The sequence below is a fragment of the Montipora foliosa genome, chromosome 8 (assembly GCF_036669935.1).
Source record: "Montipora foliosa isolate CH-2021 chromosome 8, ASM3666993v2, whole genome shotgun sequence".
NCBI classification, from domain to species: domain Eukaryota; kingdom Metazoa; phylum Cnidaria; class Anthozoa; order Scleractinia; family Acroporidae; genus Montipora; species Montipora foliosa.
In genome coordinates, this window is record NC_090876.1 from 25,059,452 (window position 1) to 25,074,451 (window position 15,000).

The 15,000-nt window shown below is 39.5% G+C and overlaps 1 protein-coding gene across 1 annotated transcript in view; it reads left to right on the plus strand.

Moving 5' to 3' along the window:
* Window positions 1-15,000, plus strand: part of LOC138013172 (nucleolar MIF4G domain-containing protein 1-like) — a 27,463-nt gene that overhangs the window by 5,732 nt on the left and 6,731 nt on the right. Inside the window, exons 7-10 of the mRNA XM_068860182.1 lie at window positions 1-68; window positions 3,247-3,309; window positions 10,723-10,886; window positions 13,744-13,839. The exon at window positions 1-68 is cut by the window's left edge and continues 63 nt beyond it. Of these exons, the coding sequence (XP_068716283.1) occupies window positions 1-68; window positions 3,247-3,309; window positions 10,723-10,886; window positions 13,744-13,839 (391 nt within the window). The remainder of the gene's footprint in view (window positions 69-3,246; window positions 3,310-10,722; window positions 10,887-13,743; window positions 13,840-15,000) is intronic.

The window sequence follows — 15,000 nt, forward strand, 5'->3', positions numbered from 1 at the left end:
CCCGGGATATGATCCATCAAGAATCGAACATCTGAGAAAATTTCTGCGTTCACTCCTTCGACAGTCGAGTAAGATGCTCCAAAGCCTTAAAATGTGTGTGTATAATAATGATCATTAACTGACTTATGCAACAAAGGCCTCCAAATAGGCAAGAGAAAAACTCTGGTCTGACTTGTTTCTCACTAACTTTGCAAAAACTTGCCTAAACATGTAAGGAGCACGCCATGGCTTTGGTTTGGGGTGCAGGGATGGCGCATGGGTGAGAGCAATCGCCTCCCACCAATGTGGCCCGGGTCATGTGAATTGAGTTTGTTGGTTCTCTACTCTACACAGAGAGGTTTTTTTACCGGTTTTCAAAAACCAATATTTGATTTGATTTGTGTTAATAATTATTTGTTGATTTTAGGTTACATGTCCCCAATTAGTGCTCCAGCGCTTGAAGAATAGACTCTTAAATAAAGTTCTTTCCATTTCTTTCCTTTTGAGCTAAATGGTCCATGAGATTGGGGAAGTACTTCAGGGAATATAATAATAGTGTGGTTTGAGATTCTTTCCCTTCCTTGCTGCGTGTGAGGCGAACAAATTCAAGACATCTTACTATATATCGGTCCCTGTGAGCACATATGCCTGACATTGGCTTTTCTGGCGGGAAGCTGGACGCTACTGTTGGGCGTAAAAACTACTCCACTGGCCTTAGTTTGTCAGTGTGATGTCTCAAATCGATAATTGCTTATCATACTTAATAACTTACTGAATTTATGAGTTATAGTGCTATGAAACCTAAACAAAATCAACTAAATATTTTCTGTATTTACGTTGAATATAACCTATACCCACTACATCGAATTGTACATCATTTTATTAAGTAAAGGAAATCGTATGAACGCAAGTGCATTTCTTTATTGATGAGCAGTGATGGTTTAAAAGTTAGGCCAGTGCAACTTGAGAACTTTCAAAACATCACGAGTGTCAATGACCATAAATCGTTAAATACACGAGCAAGTTCATAATTTTTTTTATTTATGTTTCTCAACAAAATTACTCCATCGCTGTTTCCATAGCAACTTCCGCGTTGCACTCAGTAACATATTTGTGCGTTCGTCATTGACCAATCAGAACCGTGATATTCTGTTGAGTATATAATAAACTACTTCAGTGTGAAAAAGCCTTGTATTTGCCATTCGCTTAGTTTTGCAGGTAGTAATTTTTTAGACTGATTTGTGCCTTCAGGAGTAGGGACCGTTATTACGGAGATTCAGCCTCACGGCATACGTCAGAGCGAAATGGGCGTCTTGTCATAAATTATAGAAACTTGATTGATTCTGACTCATTTTTGACCTGTTGTCTACAGATATCGAGTAACTCTTCAAAAGATATGAAGCTAGAATTAAGCCCCGTGCAAACAGACGCAACAACTCCCAACAATGTAAGGACGTGCAATGTATTATGGGAAGGACACGACCCATAAGACCTTGTAAACTTAGAAAAATCTATCTCCATGGTGACCATAAGTAACGCGCATGCCCCCCCCCATTAACAATGTTGGAAGAGCTGTTCAAACCAATCCAACATTGTTGCGCCACACTTCGGCGATCAACGAACAAAAGAAATGTTGGGGGTTGTTGGCTCAACTGTTTGACCAGTTTCAAACTTCGTGCAACAACTCCCAACAACATGCAACTGTGCGTGCAAACGGACGCAACATGTGACACCCAACAATGTTGGAGTTGTTGGCCAACAATTTCGCGTCCGTTTAAAACGGGGCTTGTAGTGAATTTTCTGTCGTTAATGACAAACAGAACCCCGCCGTTTGCCGTTTCACTTAAGGGCGATGCTAAGTCTCTATGTTGTTCCTGAGTGTGGGTAAAAGAGAATGAAGACGGTGTTGATCATTTTGCGCAGACTCCCTACGCTACTTTTCTCTCTACTCTCTCCACATACAAGGATTTTCAGTGTATATGCTTCTGAGCTTAAGTCTTTTCGCACTTAAGACAGAACTGGAATGACACAGCAGCAAAGGTCGGACTAGGCATACTAATCCATAAGCTTGAGGCACCTAGAATGTGATTGGGTAGTAAGGTGCATGGTGTGACGTTTACGGGAGTCAACAGACAACAGGAAATAGCCTTGGCTCAAATGCATATCCCTCGTAGTAGAGGTCATGGTTGTTCACATTAACTTGTTTGTAAAATCCTAAAATCTTGATAAAGAAGGGCAGTGCCTTTCAAAATGTTGGATACAGCCGATAAAGAATGGAGGAGGCAGTGCAGCCTAGTGGTAAGGACGCTTGCCTTGAGATCCGGAGTTCTTCTGACCACTCCTTAAATTTGGTTCAACTTCTCGGCCACACTTGTAAATAGCCAACTGGTTTGCCTCCGGCCAGTTGGGATTCTAAACAGTTGTTGTTGTGTTCTGTCGTTTCGTTCATTGTGTTTCATTGGCCCTGAGAAGCCCCTATGGGTAGTGGGCAATTAAGTAGGTATTGCATTGTATTGTAAGATAATAAATCCATTCCTCTATCAGTCAATCAGGTTTGCCCTTTTTCGTTTTTTGATAAATTAGGGTCCGTTGCTTCAGTTTGGTTGCGGTGGTCCTTGCTTGCACTGTTATAACCTACGAATGTTTAGGACTTTCCTGCAGTCATCAGCCAATGGGTGAGGGGAGGGTGCAACAGACTGCCTGAACAACTGCCTCAACCTTACTTTAGGGGGGTGGGGAAGGAAGGATTGCTCGAGAGGCAAGGGAAATTACTATGAGTGCTTTTAACATATAGCCAAGCAAAAGAGCACTAATGATTAAGGAGACAGAAAAAGAATTAAAATCATTTTAAGAATGATAAATTCACGTGTATTATTTTGGTGAAGCGAAAATCCGGAATACTTAGAGGAAAAGGCCTCTTGGAGTCAGAGAGAACCAACAAAGTCAACCAGCAAGAGTTCAAACTCGCGACAAATGGGCCCTTTGCATGAAACTGTCACATGGTATACAATCTGCCCCGTTGGATGGCAAGCTACGCACTGGGAAACCAAAACAAAGAAAAGTCACACTAGGCTAGTTGAAATCGGTTTGTTTTGGGGCCTGTTGCATTCTTTTGCCATCCAATATGGCGGATTTTGTACCATGTGACACTATCATGCAAAGAGCCCATTGTTCTGACCACCCTGCCAACCTTTTACATTTCGCCAAGATTAGAATCAAGATCTCATTTATTACTCTTTTCAATCAATTTTGATTGTACCTTTCCAGGTCAAGCAACCAAAGTCCAGCTGCAAGTGTCATTGGAAGTCTTACTAACACCAGAGACAAAAGGTGATTTGCTAAAATATCATCGGCTTTTACCTGGTTTCCAAGATATTTAAACTTTTATGGGATGAGGAGGTGCATGACCTGGGAACTTCTTCAATGGATGAAGATTAGTGACAGGCCTGCACGGACTCCCTGTGTGATTTAACTGTAGATGAATGTAGCCTTCAGTGGCTGAATTAGTGACAGGCCTATACGGACTCCCTGCATGATTTAGTTGTAATTGAATGTAGCCTTCATAACTTAGCTTTAACTAGCCTGCGTGAAAGAGATTTACCTCTTCTGTGCGATAGGATGGGCGGATTCTTGAAGATAGTGTTCAGCAAAGGCTGATTTTGTATTAAGTCCCAGTTTAGCATGAGTATATTTTTAAAGTTACCCACTGATGGGTTGTATGTTGTGACAAATGGCAAGATTTGTTTCCGTGCTTTTGCTTTTTCTTGGAGTGCCGACTGTCTTCCGGCGAAGCTGACTTCTGATAACGTTGTTTGTATCATCTTGTGAGGATAGCCGCGCGCAATGAGGCGCGATTTAAAATTGGTGATACTGTCATTAAAGGCTGTTTCAGAAGAGTTTGTTCTAAAGAGTCTAAGGGCTTCACCTTTAATAAAACCTTTTTTCACGCCTGGTGGGTGGCTCGAGGTAAAATGTGTGTACTGAAAGGTTTCAGTCGGCTTGTAATGCGTTCGGATGTCAAGGATCGATTCGTTTCTAAATCTTTCTCCTTTAGATATGATTGTGTCGAGAAATATTATTTCTATCTCTGAGATTTCAGCCGTGAATTTGATTGTAGGGTGGAAGTTGTGAGCTTGTTTTATGAACAGGTTTATTTCCTTTATGTTGGAATCATCCCACAATGAGAAAATGTCGTCAGTGTAACGTTTCCACTTTATTGGTTTTGTGTTGCTTTGGTTTATCAATTTTGTTTCTATTTCCGCCATGAAGATGTTCGCAAATGCAACTGCCATTTTCGTACCCATTGCAGTTCCATGGGTCTGGAGGTAATTTTTTCCAATAAATTGGAATGAATTCTCTTTAAGGATAAGGCAAAGCATTTCTTTGAGATGGTGGGATGGGATGGGAGGGTTGTAGTTGTGAAATTTTTCGTATGCTTTGCATACTATTGTAATACCCTCCTCTTGCGGTATGTTTGTATACAAGCTTGTTACATCCATAGACACCAAAATAGTATTTTGAGGGAACTTTTTCTTCTCTATAAAGTTTATGAAATGTGTTGTATCCTTAAGATACGATTTCTGTGACTGCGCAATCGGCTGTAGTAATTTGTCCACAAACGATGATAGTCTTTCTGTAGGGCCTTCGCAGCCCGAAATAATTGGTCTACCGACCGGATTTTGTTTGTGGATTTTAGTGAGCGTATAGAATATTGGGATTCTAGGGGGACTGCGTGTTTGAGAAAACCATTTTTTAGTCATGTCATCAATATAGTTATTTTGGTGAAGACGTGTGACAAGCTCATTAAGTCTTTGTAATGTTTCTTCCACCATGGCGTTTTTGAGAGGTTTATAATGTTCTCTATTGTTGAGATGAGTTTGAGCTTCTTGTATTTTATCACACTTAATCATTATGACAGTTGTTCCTTTATCTGCCTTTTTGAGAATGATCTCAGTGTTGTTAACAAGCTCTGTAAGGGCTTTGTATTCGTTGTGTGACAGATTGTTTTTAGGGTTTGACGGTTTGATCTCTGCAAGTTGGATTTTGACACTTTCCAAGTAGCTTTCAAGGGCAACTGACTTTTGAATCGGTGGTACCCAGTCTGATTTGACGTGAAATGGGTGCGGTTCTGTATTTTTTGCGTGGAATATGTATTGTAGACGCATTCGTCTCGCGAATTTCTCAAAGTCTTGCAAGAGTTGGCGTCTAATATTTTTCTCATCTGTCAACCGTGTCGGGACAAATTTGAGCCCTTTGGAAATAACGTTGACTTGGTTGTCAGTTAGTTGGAGATTGGAGAGATTTTTAATGAATCTCTCATTTGATTTTCTTTCCGTGGCAATCCGTTTTTGAGTAAAGTGTGCTCGGCGCTGTTTGCGTCTAATGTTTGTGTTGATCCCTGTACTTTTTATAGGCCCCTTCACGGTGGTTTGATTTTCAGGAAAGAGACTTTTGTACTTCTCAATATCTTTATTGTTTGAAGAAGTCTGCAACACGTGTGTGTACATTATTTGTTTAAGCTCGTTGAAATCTTGCTGTAGTTTTTCAACCTTACTTACATCGTAATTTACAATGTTTTCTGTGTTCGCCGAATGCGACTGTTCTCGCGTCGACCTATTTACATGAGTGCTGGCAGTTTTGCTACTGTTTTTAAAGAGCTTTGCTTTTTTAAATTTGTTTTCATGGCTTTCTAAGCGCCTTTTGTGGTAGCGCGTGAGTGCGCTGACGAAGCCTTGTTCTGCTTGTTCCTTGATCTGTTTTATTTCCTTGAGAAAAGTGTCATCCGGCGGGATGTTAGCCCTTGCCGAGTATTGAAAGGATTTTGGACAGGTTTTCTTGTTTAAGTGTTCTTCAAGTTTCCTAATTGAATCCTTAGATTTTCTTATATTAGTCTCTAAAGAAGCTAAGTCCACATATTTTCGTTTCCTGCTTGGTCTTTGGTTTTCAGCAGACGTTATAGACAGGCTGTTCTCTTGTTTCTTCTGGAAGTAGCTTTTGTGCCTTGGTTCCATTTGTGATGCTGGGGGACTTTATGATGTTGGGGGACTCTTTTCATCTACAGAATCCTCCATTTCATATTTGCTGTTGTATAGCAAATCGAGGTCATCGTTTTGAGGTATTCCCTCGGGTGTTTTGGGTATATCGATGTCGTCGTTTTCATTATCGTATCCTGCCGATGGCGAGAGATACTTCTGTAGGATGTTGTTTGTCATTATCAAATGGTGTTTGATAATATATGTATGGTCTCCAGCAAGACCGACGGTTTGGATTCTGTACGAATCTCTTCAGTTGCTATTTACTGACAACAGTAATATGTGTAGGAATAGTAGAACAACTCAGTTCTATTCCTGCATAAGTTGTGACGGGTGACCCTTTTATATGTGTAAGAGCGGTTAGTGAGAATCGAAAATGTATTATCATTGGCCCATTCCATATGGAGGGGAACCAATCACGGCGGTGTATTTTCGATCCGCTCTACTATGAAACTAGGTTGTGCTTGTTTTGAAGGTTTTCGAGCCTGAAGATATACACCCAAGCATGAAGGCTACATTCAATTACAACTAAATCATGCAGGGAGTCCGTATAGGCCTGTCACTTATTCAGCCACTGAAGGCTACATTCATCTACAGTTAAATCACACAGGGAGTCCGTGCAGGCCTGTCACTAATCTTTATCCACTCTTTACGCATTGCTCGCTAGATCTTAAATTATAACTGCCATTGTTCCTAATGGGAATCAACTCACTTAAATACGACGGAGCTTGGCTAGTAATGCCATAAACGCTCTTAATAGCATTTTGCAAACTATGCGCTATTTAACTGGGAGTCAGTGTAGTGATGTGCTGTGTTAGAAGTTGTGATGTGTGGGCTAACTTGAACGTATGAGGTGTCTTCAGGTCGTTTGAATTAAGTAGGCTCGAAAATAGTTTCTCCTTTTTTCAAACAAACATATTCTGTCCTTAGATACAGTTAGGGTAATCATATCAAGACGAAATTTGGCCAGGATAATAAGTACCCATCGTTGATTTCTCGCATTATATTTTCCTCCAAATAACGTTACCATGGCAACGATATTAGGCATTTCTTTGAGCCTAAAAATCAACATATATTGCCTTTTTTGAAGAAATGGGACGGCGAGATTTTGCCCATTCAGCGTTACCAGATAATGTTAGAAATACTCTCTAAAATATTTAAAATTCAATAAATCTGTAGGCCAGTTTTTCGGAAAAATCAGTTTTTTGAAATGTGTCTGTTTATTTTTTTTTTCCACCAACAGAATTCTTTTTTTAAATTTGAAAGACAAACGTTTTAAATTAATCTAAGCTAACGTGCAAAAAATGGAAAAAACGGGACGGTGAAATCTTCCCATTCAGCGTTTCCAGATAATGTTAGAAATAATCCTCTAAAATATTTAAAATTTAACAAAATCTGTAGGTCAGTTTTTCAGAAAATTAAGTTCTTTTGAAAAGTCTCTAATTTTTTTTCACCTACAGAATTTTTTTAAATTTGAAAGACAAACGGTTTAAATTAATCTAAGCTAACATGCAAAAAATGAAAAACATTTACCGTCCGGAAGCAGAGATAAAAACGAGTAAAGTTGCAAAATAAGGAAAAATGATGGGGTTACAAGATCAGCATTTACGCATGCGTTGATTTTAGGGCTCAAAGAAATGCCTAATATCGTTGCCATGGTAACGTTATTTTGTAGGAAAATATAATGTGAGAAATCTGCGATGGGTACTTAATACTCTGGCCAAATGTCGTCTTGATATAATTACCCTAACTGTATCTAAGGACAGAATATGTTTATTTGATTGAACAAAGGAGAAACTATTTTGAGCCTCCAAAAGGTTCATATGCGCTGCACCATCAAACCGATAATGTGTCCCAGAATGCCGATTCCCAAAATGACCGTTGTGCCGACGGCTATCCCATGTGTAGACTAACGATCCAAGATTACTTGAATACCTAACTCTTCAATAACGCGTCTTGCTATCCTCTGACACCGTTTATCGGAACGCGTATTTTAGGGTCACGCAATGCAAATTACACTCGTAACCTGGCCGCTCTTCATTTTGTGACCGCAGAATGAATCTTATTTCAGTAAAGGAGAAGCAAAGGAGACCTGTTAACCGATGGCAAACAAAAAGAAATGGCCAAATTTTCTTCAAAACGGCTATTTGAGCTCACAGAAACCATTCTTAAGTGTTTTTGGTTACGCGTAGCCAAGATTAAAATGAATGCCAACTTGAAAACATCGTGCCGACATTTTAAAGTACTCCCCTTGCATCTTAGATAAATTCCGTAATAACTGTGGCTCATATTTCTTTTAAAATTTGATCGATTTTTATCACACTGCGGTGATACAGAAGCTATTTAAGAATGAAAAAGTCACCGAAACTCGATTTAATAAATTTATGGTCAAAATAAAAGGGATAATTCCCATGATACTACCCCTTTATAAGAAAGAACGAAATTGTAGTTCAGATCGTGAAGCGTTTTTGTATAACAAGAGAAGAACCGGAACGAAATAAAGACCGATTACAGGGCCGTAGCCAGAAGAAAAATATGACTGAGGCAATGTCCGTGGTTAAATTGTCTTCGTAGGTATTTTAAGTGTTTATGATGAGTGGTGAGTACAGTAAGGGGCCCAATTCTCGGCCAGGCACAGTTCTCGGCCAATTTTTTGTTCAACGTTTATGTTTTGCGCCACAAATGAATCTGAATAAAAAGAAATTGCTTCCAAAGGTAGCTTGATTCCTTGCCTTTTGTCCTGCCGAGTTTTGAGTTTACAGCTACTATATACTGTGAGCAAGTCAAGGTGACACGAAGGAAGGTGAATTTGGTTTCCACGAAAACGTGTTTGCTTACGGCTACTTGAATTACATATCCGTATAGGAGTCCCAAATGAGCCAATTCTTGGCATCAAGAACGTAGAGTGATAACGCTTTCAGTTAAATATAAACTTTTCCTAGCCTATTTTATCACTCCTCAATATTTCCTTGGTACTTTTGCGTATTTGCCTATTCTCGGCCACCCTTCTCGCCGTCGACAACACTAAATTAAAAAGCGGTCATAGTTTTGTATGGAGTTTTCTTGTCAAATCATTTGTAAAAGTAAAGCTGTAATGGGGTGGCATGTTCTGACAATAGATATGAATTAACCCTTTGATTACTATCTGGCAAAATACGTCCAGCTTTATCCACGGTCCCATCTACCCCTTGTGACGTCATCACTTTTAACGGTCAGGAACAGCTTTGTCCACTAACTTATGCAGGGAGAAGAGATCTTTCAAACTATACCAGAATGAGCACAATTCAGTCAAGGAAACTGGAGAAACGGCCAAAAAAACCATGTAACACTGACCTGAAAATCACCATGAAAAGCTTGCTCCATTACCCACCTACCTTTCTGACCACCTCATTCTAAGATGATGAAAGGTTTCGTAGAAACTCTTCCCACCAAAGTAAAGCCTACCAAATGCCCAGCAAGTTCAAAAAAAAAATGAGGCAAAGAAAGCGAAAAGAGAGCGATGTCGAAATTTTGTTTTCTGCTCATGCCCGAACTTTGCAAGCGCTTATTTTGCACCTGGCTGAAAAGGCCGCGGAGTGTACAACCTGGAAACGGGTTTGTAGGGAGATTTAGCTCTTAAACAGCACGACAGTGACCAAAAAACCCCTCAACTAGCTTCAAAACGTGTTTTTCGGCCAAATCTCTAGTAGCCAAAGGGTTAAAACTATGAGTTCTGACTTACCGGACCCTGTTTTTAGCCTCGCTTGCCATGGAGCAATTATGAGAAAAACTAGGTGTGCGAAAAAACTTCCTTTTCTAACACGAAACAAAGCTCGTTAAGGATACTTTGTGGTCGAAATATCAAACACAAGCCTTATTAGTGACTTAACAACAAAAAATTGGTGAAAGAAAAAAGTGTTGTTTATTCTGAGGAATCGAGGGCACTCTTTTGTGGCCGAGAACTGGGCCGCGCTGGCTGATAACTGGACCCACGAACGACGCGTCCATTTTCGTTATTACTCGGGAGAAAACAGGGTTGAGCAGTCGATAGCTTCACATGTGTAAACTGAATGCTGAAGCTAGTTGTCTTTGTTCAAGTCCTTACGGCTATTCCAAGGTAGGAAATACAAGTTTACGTTTTTTGTGGCCGAGAACTGGGCCCCATACTGTATATTTGAAAGACAACACTGGAATCACGCTTTATTTTAAAGTTTCACGAAAAAATGACAGAGGCAAGTGCCTCGGTTTGCCTCATATTGGCTGCGGCCCTGGATTACAGTCCTCAGTAAAGTGTATGATTTTGTGCACCGTTTGAAACTATTTGACAACTGTACTTGAAGACTCCAATTGAACTCGAAACTACCAGAGATGCTGGATACTGAATAAACTATACTGAATATTTTTTGGCAGTTACGCCTCTCTTTAAATTGGCGTCGCGTGGTAACGTGACATCACAACTTCAACAGATGTGTATCACGGTGGCATACGGCAATATTTTCCTTACTTGGAATATCACCCTAGCTACCGGAGCCCATCAAGTGGCTCCTACACCCCAGCGGTAGCATTCTTTTTGCGTTGAAATTTTGAAGCTGATAACTAGGTTTGAGGTAGAACTTGCCTTGGATTTGGCAAAAAAGAGCATATGAACAACAAGGTTGAACCGTGTATGGTGCAATACCAGAGGTGGGGAAAATTGTACAGTGAATTAATGATGGCACATTTTTGAATGTAGGACGCTGGTGGATCACTGGCTCGTCATTAAAAAGAGGTGGAAGTGAATTTGAAATGACATCATCTGCTGCAATGGAGAACACCAAGCTGTTGGAATTGGCCCGTAAACAACGCATGAACACTGATGTCAGAAAGAATATATTTCTTGTTATCATGACCAGTGAGGTAAGTAAGTCTTGATAATACCGGTACCAGAGTCGTTTCAAACTGACGTCTTTCTCGGAAAGAAAGCTCATGCTCATCAGAACTGCAAGTGAATGAATGTGTCAATGTGCAGTTGTTCTCAGTTGCATTCGGGGTCTAATGCGTATGCGCAACTCTTACAACAAGACCCGGCATGCCTGGCGTGCGTATAAAAACTTTAACCATGTAGCTCCCTTAATTAACTAAAGAGTTTTTTTCCAACTTGACGTCAAGCTGACAGAAGTTCGATTTGTTACTTTGCTTTGCGAGTTTGTGGGCTTTGCAAGGCAGCGTGCTGGTATGTTATGGATACCAAGTATGGGTGGAAAGTTTTGTTTTCTCTATTTCCAATGTTGCTGGTATTTTGAAACCTTAATTGATCTGGCGATAAGGCCCTGATCTTTAAATCCGAGTTATGTTTCCCTGGGACCACTCAAAGTTTCATTTTTGGGCTCATTGGCTACTATGTAACCGATTTTTCACAGTTCACGTGAGCAAAACCACTGTCTTTTCCGTAAGTTTTAGTTACAAGTTGATCGCAGACCAGTTGATAATCAAAAATGAGCGTATGTTTTCTTTTGTAATCTTGTTATTGACTCTTCCTTTACATTTTATCTTCAAGTGCGAGTTTACCAACAGTTATATCTTAAGCCCAAAGAGAGGGAAAGCCCAAATCATAGGCTATTTGTGGGGAACAAATTACAATCCTTCTTTGGCGTCGAAGTGTTGTTGTTGCTTTTGTAAATTGGCAGTCGCATTTGATAAGTAGCATGATCACGGTACCCATTTCTGTAACATACCTAAAAATTGTGAAATTGTGTTTGTTGGGGTGAAAATCACTTATTTTGGCTTATTTCACACCCAGACTTACATATCTTTCTAATTGTTCGGAAAATATTAATGTTTGGTCCGTTAAAACTGAATTTTTGATTTACCCATGACCCCTTGCAGGCGTGGTCTTTCATACAGATAGTCAATTTTGAGGCAAATAAAAAGTAAAAACAGAAAGCTTTCACTACATGGAGGATAGCATCCCCTCATTTAGTTCTATTGACACCCTAAACGCTGGCTTTCTGCTCCACTTTTTTGCTCCACTTTACAATTTGAGGTCAGAGCAGATGTCTCTCTCAATTTCCTGAAAATTGCCCCTGAAAAGACATTGTAGACTTCCCAATAATATCCATAGAGGAAAGGTTACCAAGCCTTGTGAAGCACGTGGAAATCATGGCTTCTTTGCGAAGTAGATTTGTGATGTTCACTGGCACTCAAGACTAGGTTCAATATGGCCCGGCATGTTAAAAAAAACGTAGCGACTCAGTCAAAGGATAATATTTTCGCGACCCTGAAAGCTACGACGACGAAACTGTGGAAATAGCTAGTGGAACTTGTGAGCATTCAGAAAATGCTTGGTTGGAACCCACTTACGCCTTGGTTGGAGCAGGAGCAACATTGAAAGAAGTGGTCTCGAAAAATATTATTGCGTAATTGCGGAACAGAAAAAGCGTAGCGACTGTTTTGAGGAATGATTTCTCCATTCGTAGTGGATCCCTCAAACTAATTTTTCTGTATGTTAAAGCACAAGGTATGAGCATTTAGTTGAGATGGTTTTGAAGCCACAGATATCAATTGTAGACTTGTTTCAAACTATAACCTAGCGAGCGCCAGAATTCCAAAACACAGCGTTACAGTAAGGAAACTACGGAATTTTGAATCTTTTTAATGTGTTTTAATAAACTTGAACTGTTTTAATTTGGCTCATATGTAGTATTTACTGCGTGTTGTCACTGGTTAGTGTTCGTTAATCCACATAATTGTTCTCTCTTATGAAAAATGGTTTTGAAGACTTTCAATTTGAAAATTGTGTTACGCGTTACACTCAAAATTATCCTATTTTTCTATCCTTTTCCTTTGTTTTCTCAAGAAAGGAAAGTCGCTTACCCTTTTTACACCCTGTATGCTAATCAACAAGGATAACCTTAGCATTCAGCAAAAATATAGCTTCATTGAAGACGTTAAACTGAATAAATCAGGAAATGTTTCTGAGTCACCCCCAAGTGGGTACGGTGATTGTGCTACACATCATTTAGAAAGCATTAGGTAGTGTGATTCATTCAAGTTCATTTTATTCACACTTATTCAATTACAATACAACGACAATAAGAATAAAAAGAAGTAAATACAGAGCTAACTATACATTGAATTAAACATAACAAAGGAGAAGGTGTGTAGTAATCAAAGGAGCCAAGCTTTCGAGTTGGCTGCTACCACAGAGCAGTTACAAGTGGGTGGAGGTTATACAGTACTTATAGAAACTACTTATGAAGCTCTAGCTAAATTAATCACATGCCTTACTGTCAAGTAGAAAGAGCTTTTATTCTTTTTTTAAAACTGTCGAGGGGGTGGGGGACACTTAATTTTCATAGGCATCGTTTTTCAGGTCTTTGATGCCACTACGCTAAACCTTGCTAGGCCATAAGTAGTTCTAGAAAATGGCTTGTACAAGTTTTGTTTAGTGGCATACCTGGTATTATAATTATGGACAGTCGAAGCTGGTTGAAGTAAATCATAGAGAGCCGGAGGTATATCCTTTTTTTGATATTGTATTTTGCACAAGAGCACCAATTTAAAATTTAAAAAAATTCTAATAGTGTAAAGTAAGGTGTGGGACTTTCTCTTTCATTTGCAAAGAAGATGCAAACAGATAGTTATTTTGACTTATTTTGATTTTATATAACGTAGTTTGGTATTTGGTAGTTTAGTTTCAAATATTCTGATAATCGAGCTGGCGGAAGCTGTTATAATTGTACTGATCAGCCGCCTGATTGATTCTTATTGATAGGACTTTGTAGATGCATTTGAAAAGCTAATGAAGCTAAACTTAAAGGATGTTCAAAGCCGTGAAATAATCCACGTTCTTATTGACTGCTGTTTACAGGTATTAAAAGATTATATGTGTGGCCCCAAAGGGTAGGGATTTTCAGCCGTTTTGGTCATAAATAGGGTATCGATTTTGGCCAATTTTCCGCCATTTTGGTCATAAATAGGGTATCCATTTTTGCACTCTAGTCTTGAATTCGTTTTTTATTTAGAAGCTACTTCTTTATCATGTAACCTACCTAATAAACAGATAAACATTGCCTTTAACATTGGTCTGAACTAGGGAATAATTATAAGGCAGGTCTGCACCAAGGTATTGATTTAAGGGTCAGGTCATAAATTGGGTATTAAATTTTTGGTCAGGTCATAAATAGGGTAGGGAAAATCGCAGATTTTGGTCATAAATAGGGTAAGGGTTTTGGGAAGCGGGCCGCACACCCCTACACTATTTTTCTGGGAGTACCCCACCCCCCCCCCCCCCTACCTTCCCGGGCTGATAACGAAGTAGAAAGTCAAAATGTCGGAGGTAATCAAAAGATATAAAATTATTATAAAAGGTACTTAGTTCTAAATTCTAAAATTTACTTTGAGCAATGTTAATTCAATATTTCGACCAGCCGATTTTCCGCAATTTGCCTTTATTCCAATGTTTGCCCCCCAGCATAGCACATGGCCAATCTACATGACAATTTGAAAGCCAACATGGCGGCTATCGTGAATAAGGGCTACTGAGTGGCTTCATAGCTCAGTTGGTAGAACATTGCATCGGTATCGCAGAGGTTCATGGGTTCGAATCCCGTTGAAGCCGCCAGAATTTTTAAGGTGTCTATAAAAGACAATTGCTTAAGAATAAGTGCAAAGATCACTTCTCTCTTTCGTTCGTGTGATAACAGCCAACTTTCACGATAGCGTCATTTGACTACAACTACCAGAATTCAGTTTGTTTTAATTGTCTTATTTAAATTTTGTATGGCCAACGGGGTAAAAATAACAATAGGTCTAATTAGCATGAGACAAGCAAAACCTGAAGGATTATGGAACTTGTAGTCAAATGACGTCATCATGCAAATATTCTATAGAGCGTTTTCACATGACGTCACGGCGTCCATGTTGGTGTTCCAAAACAAAGGAATGGCGGCCATGATGGTGTACCAAACAAATCCTTTGGGATTTGAACTCTATTTTTATGCAAATACTTTCCCTTGTTTCAGTAATCCAG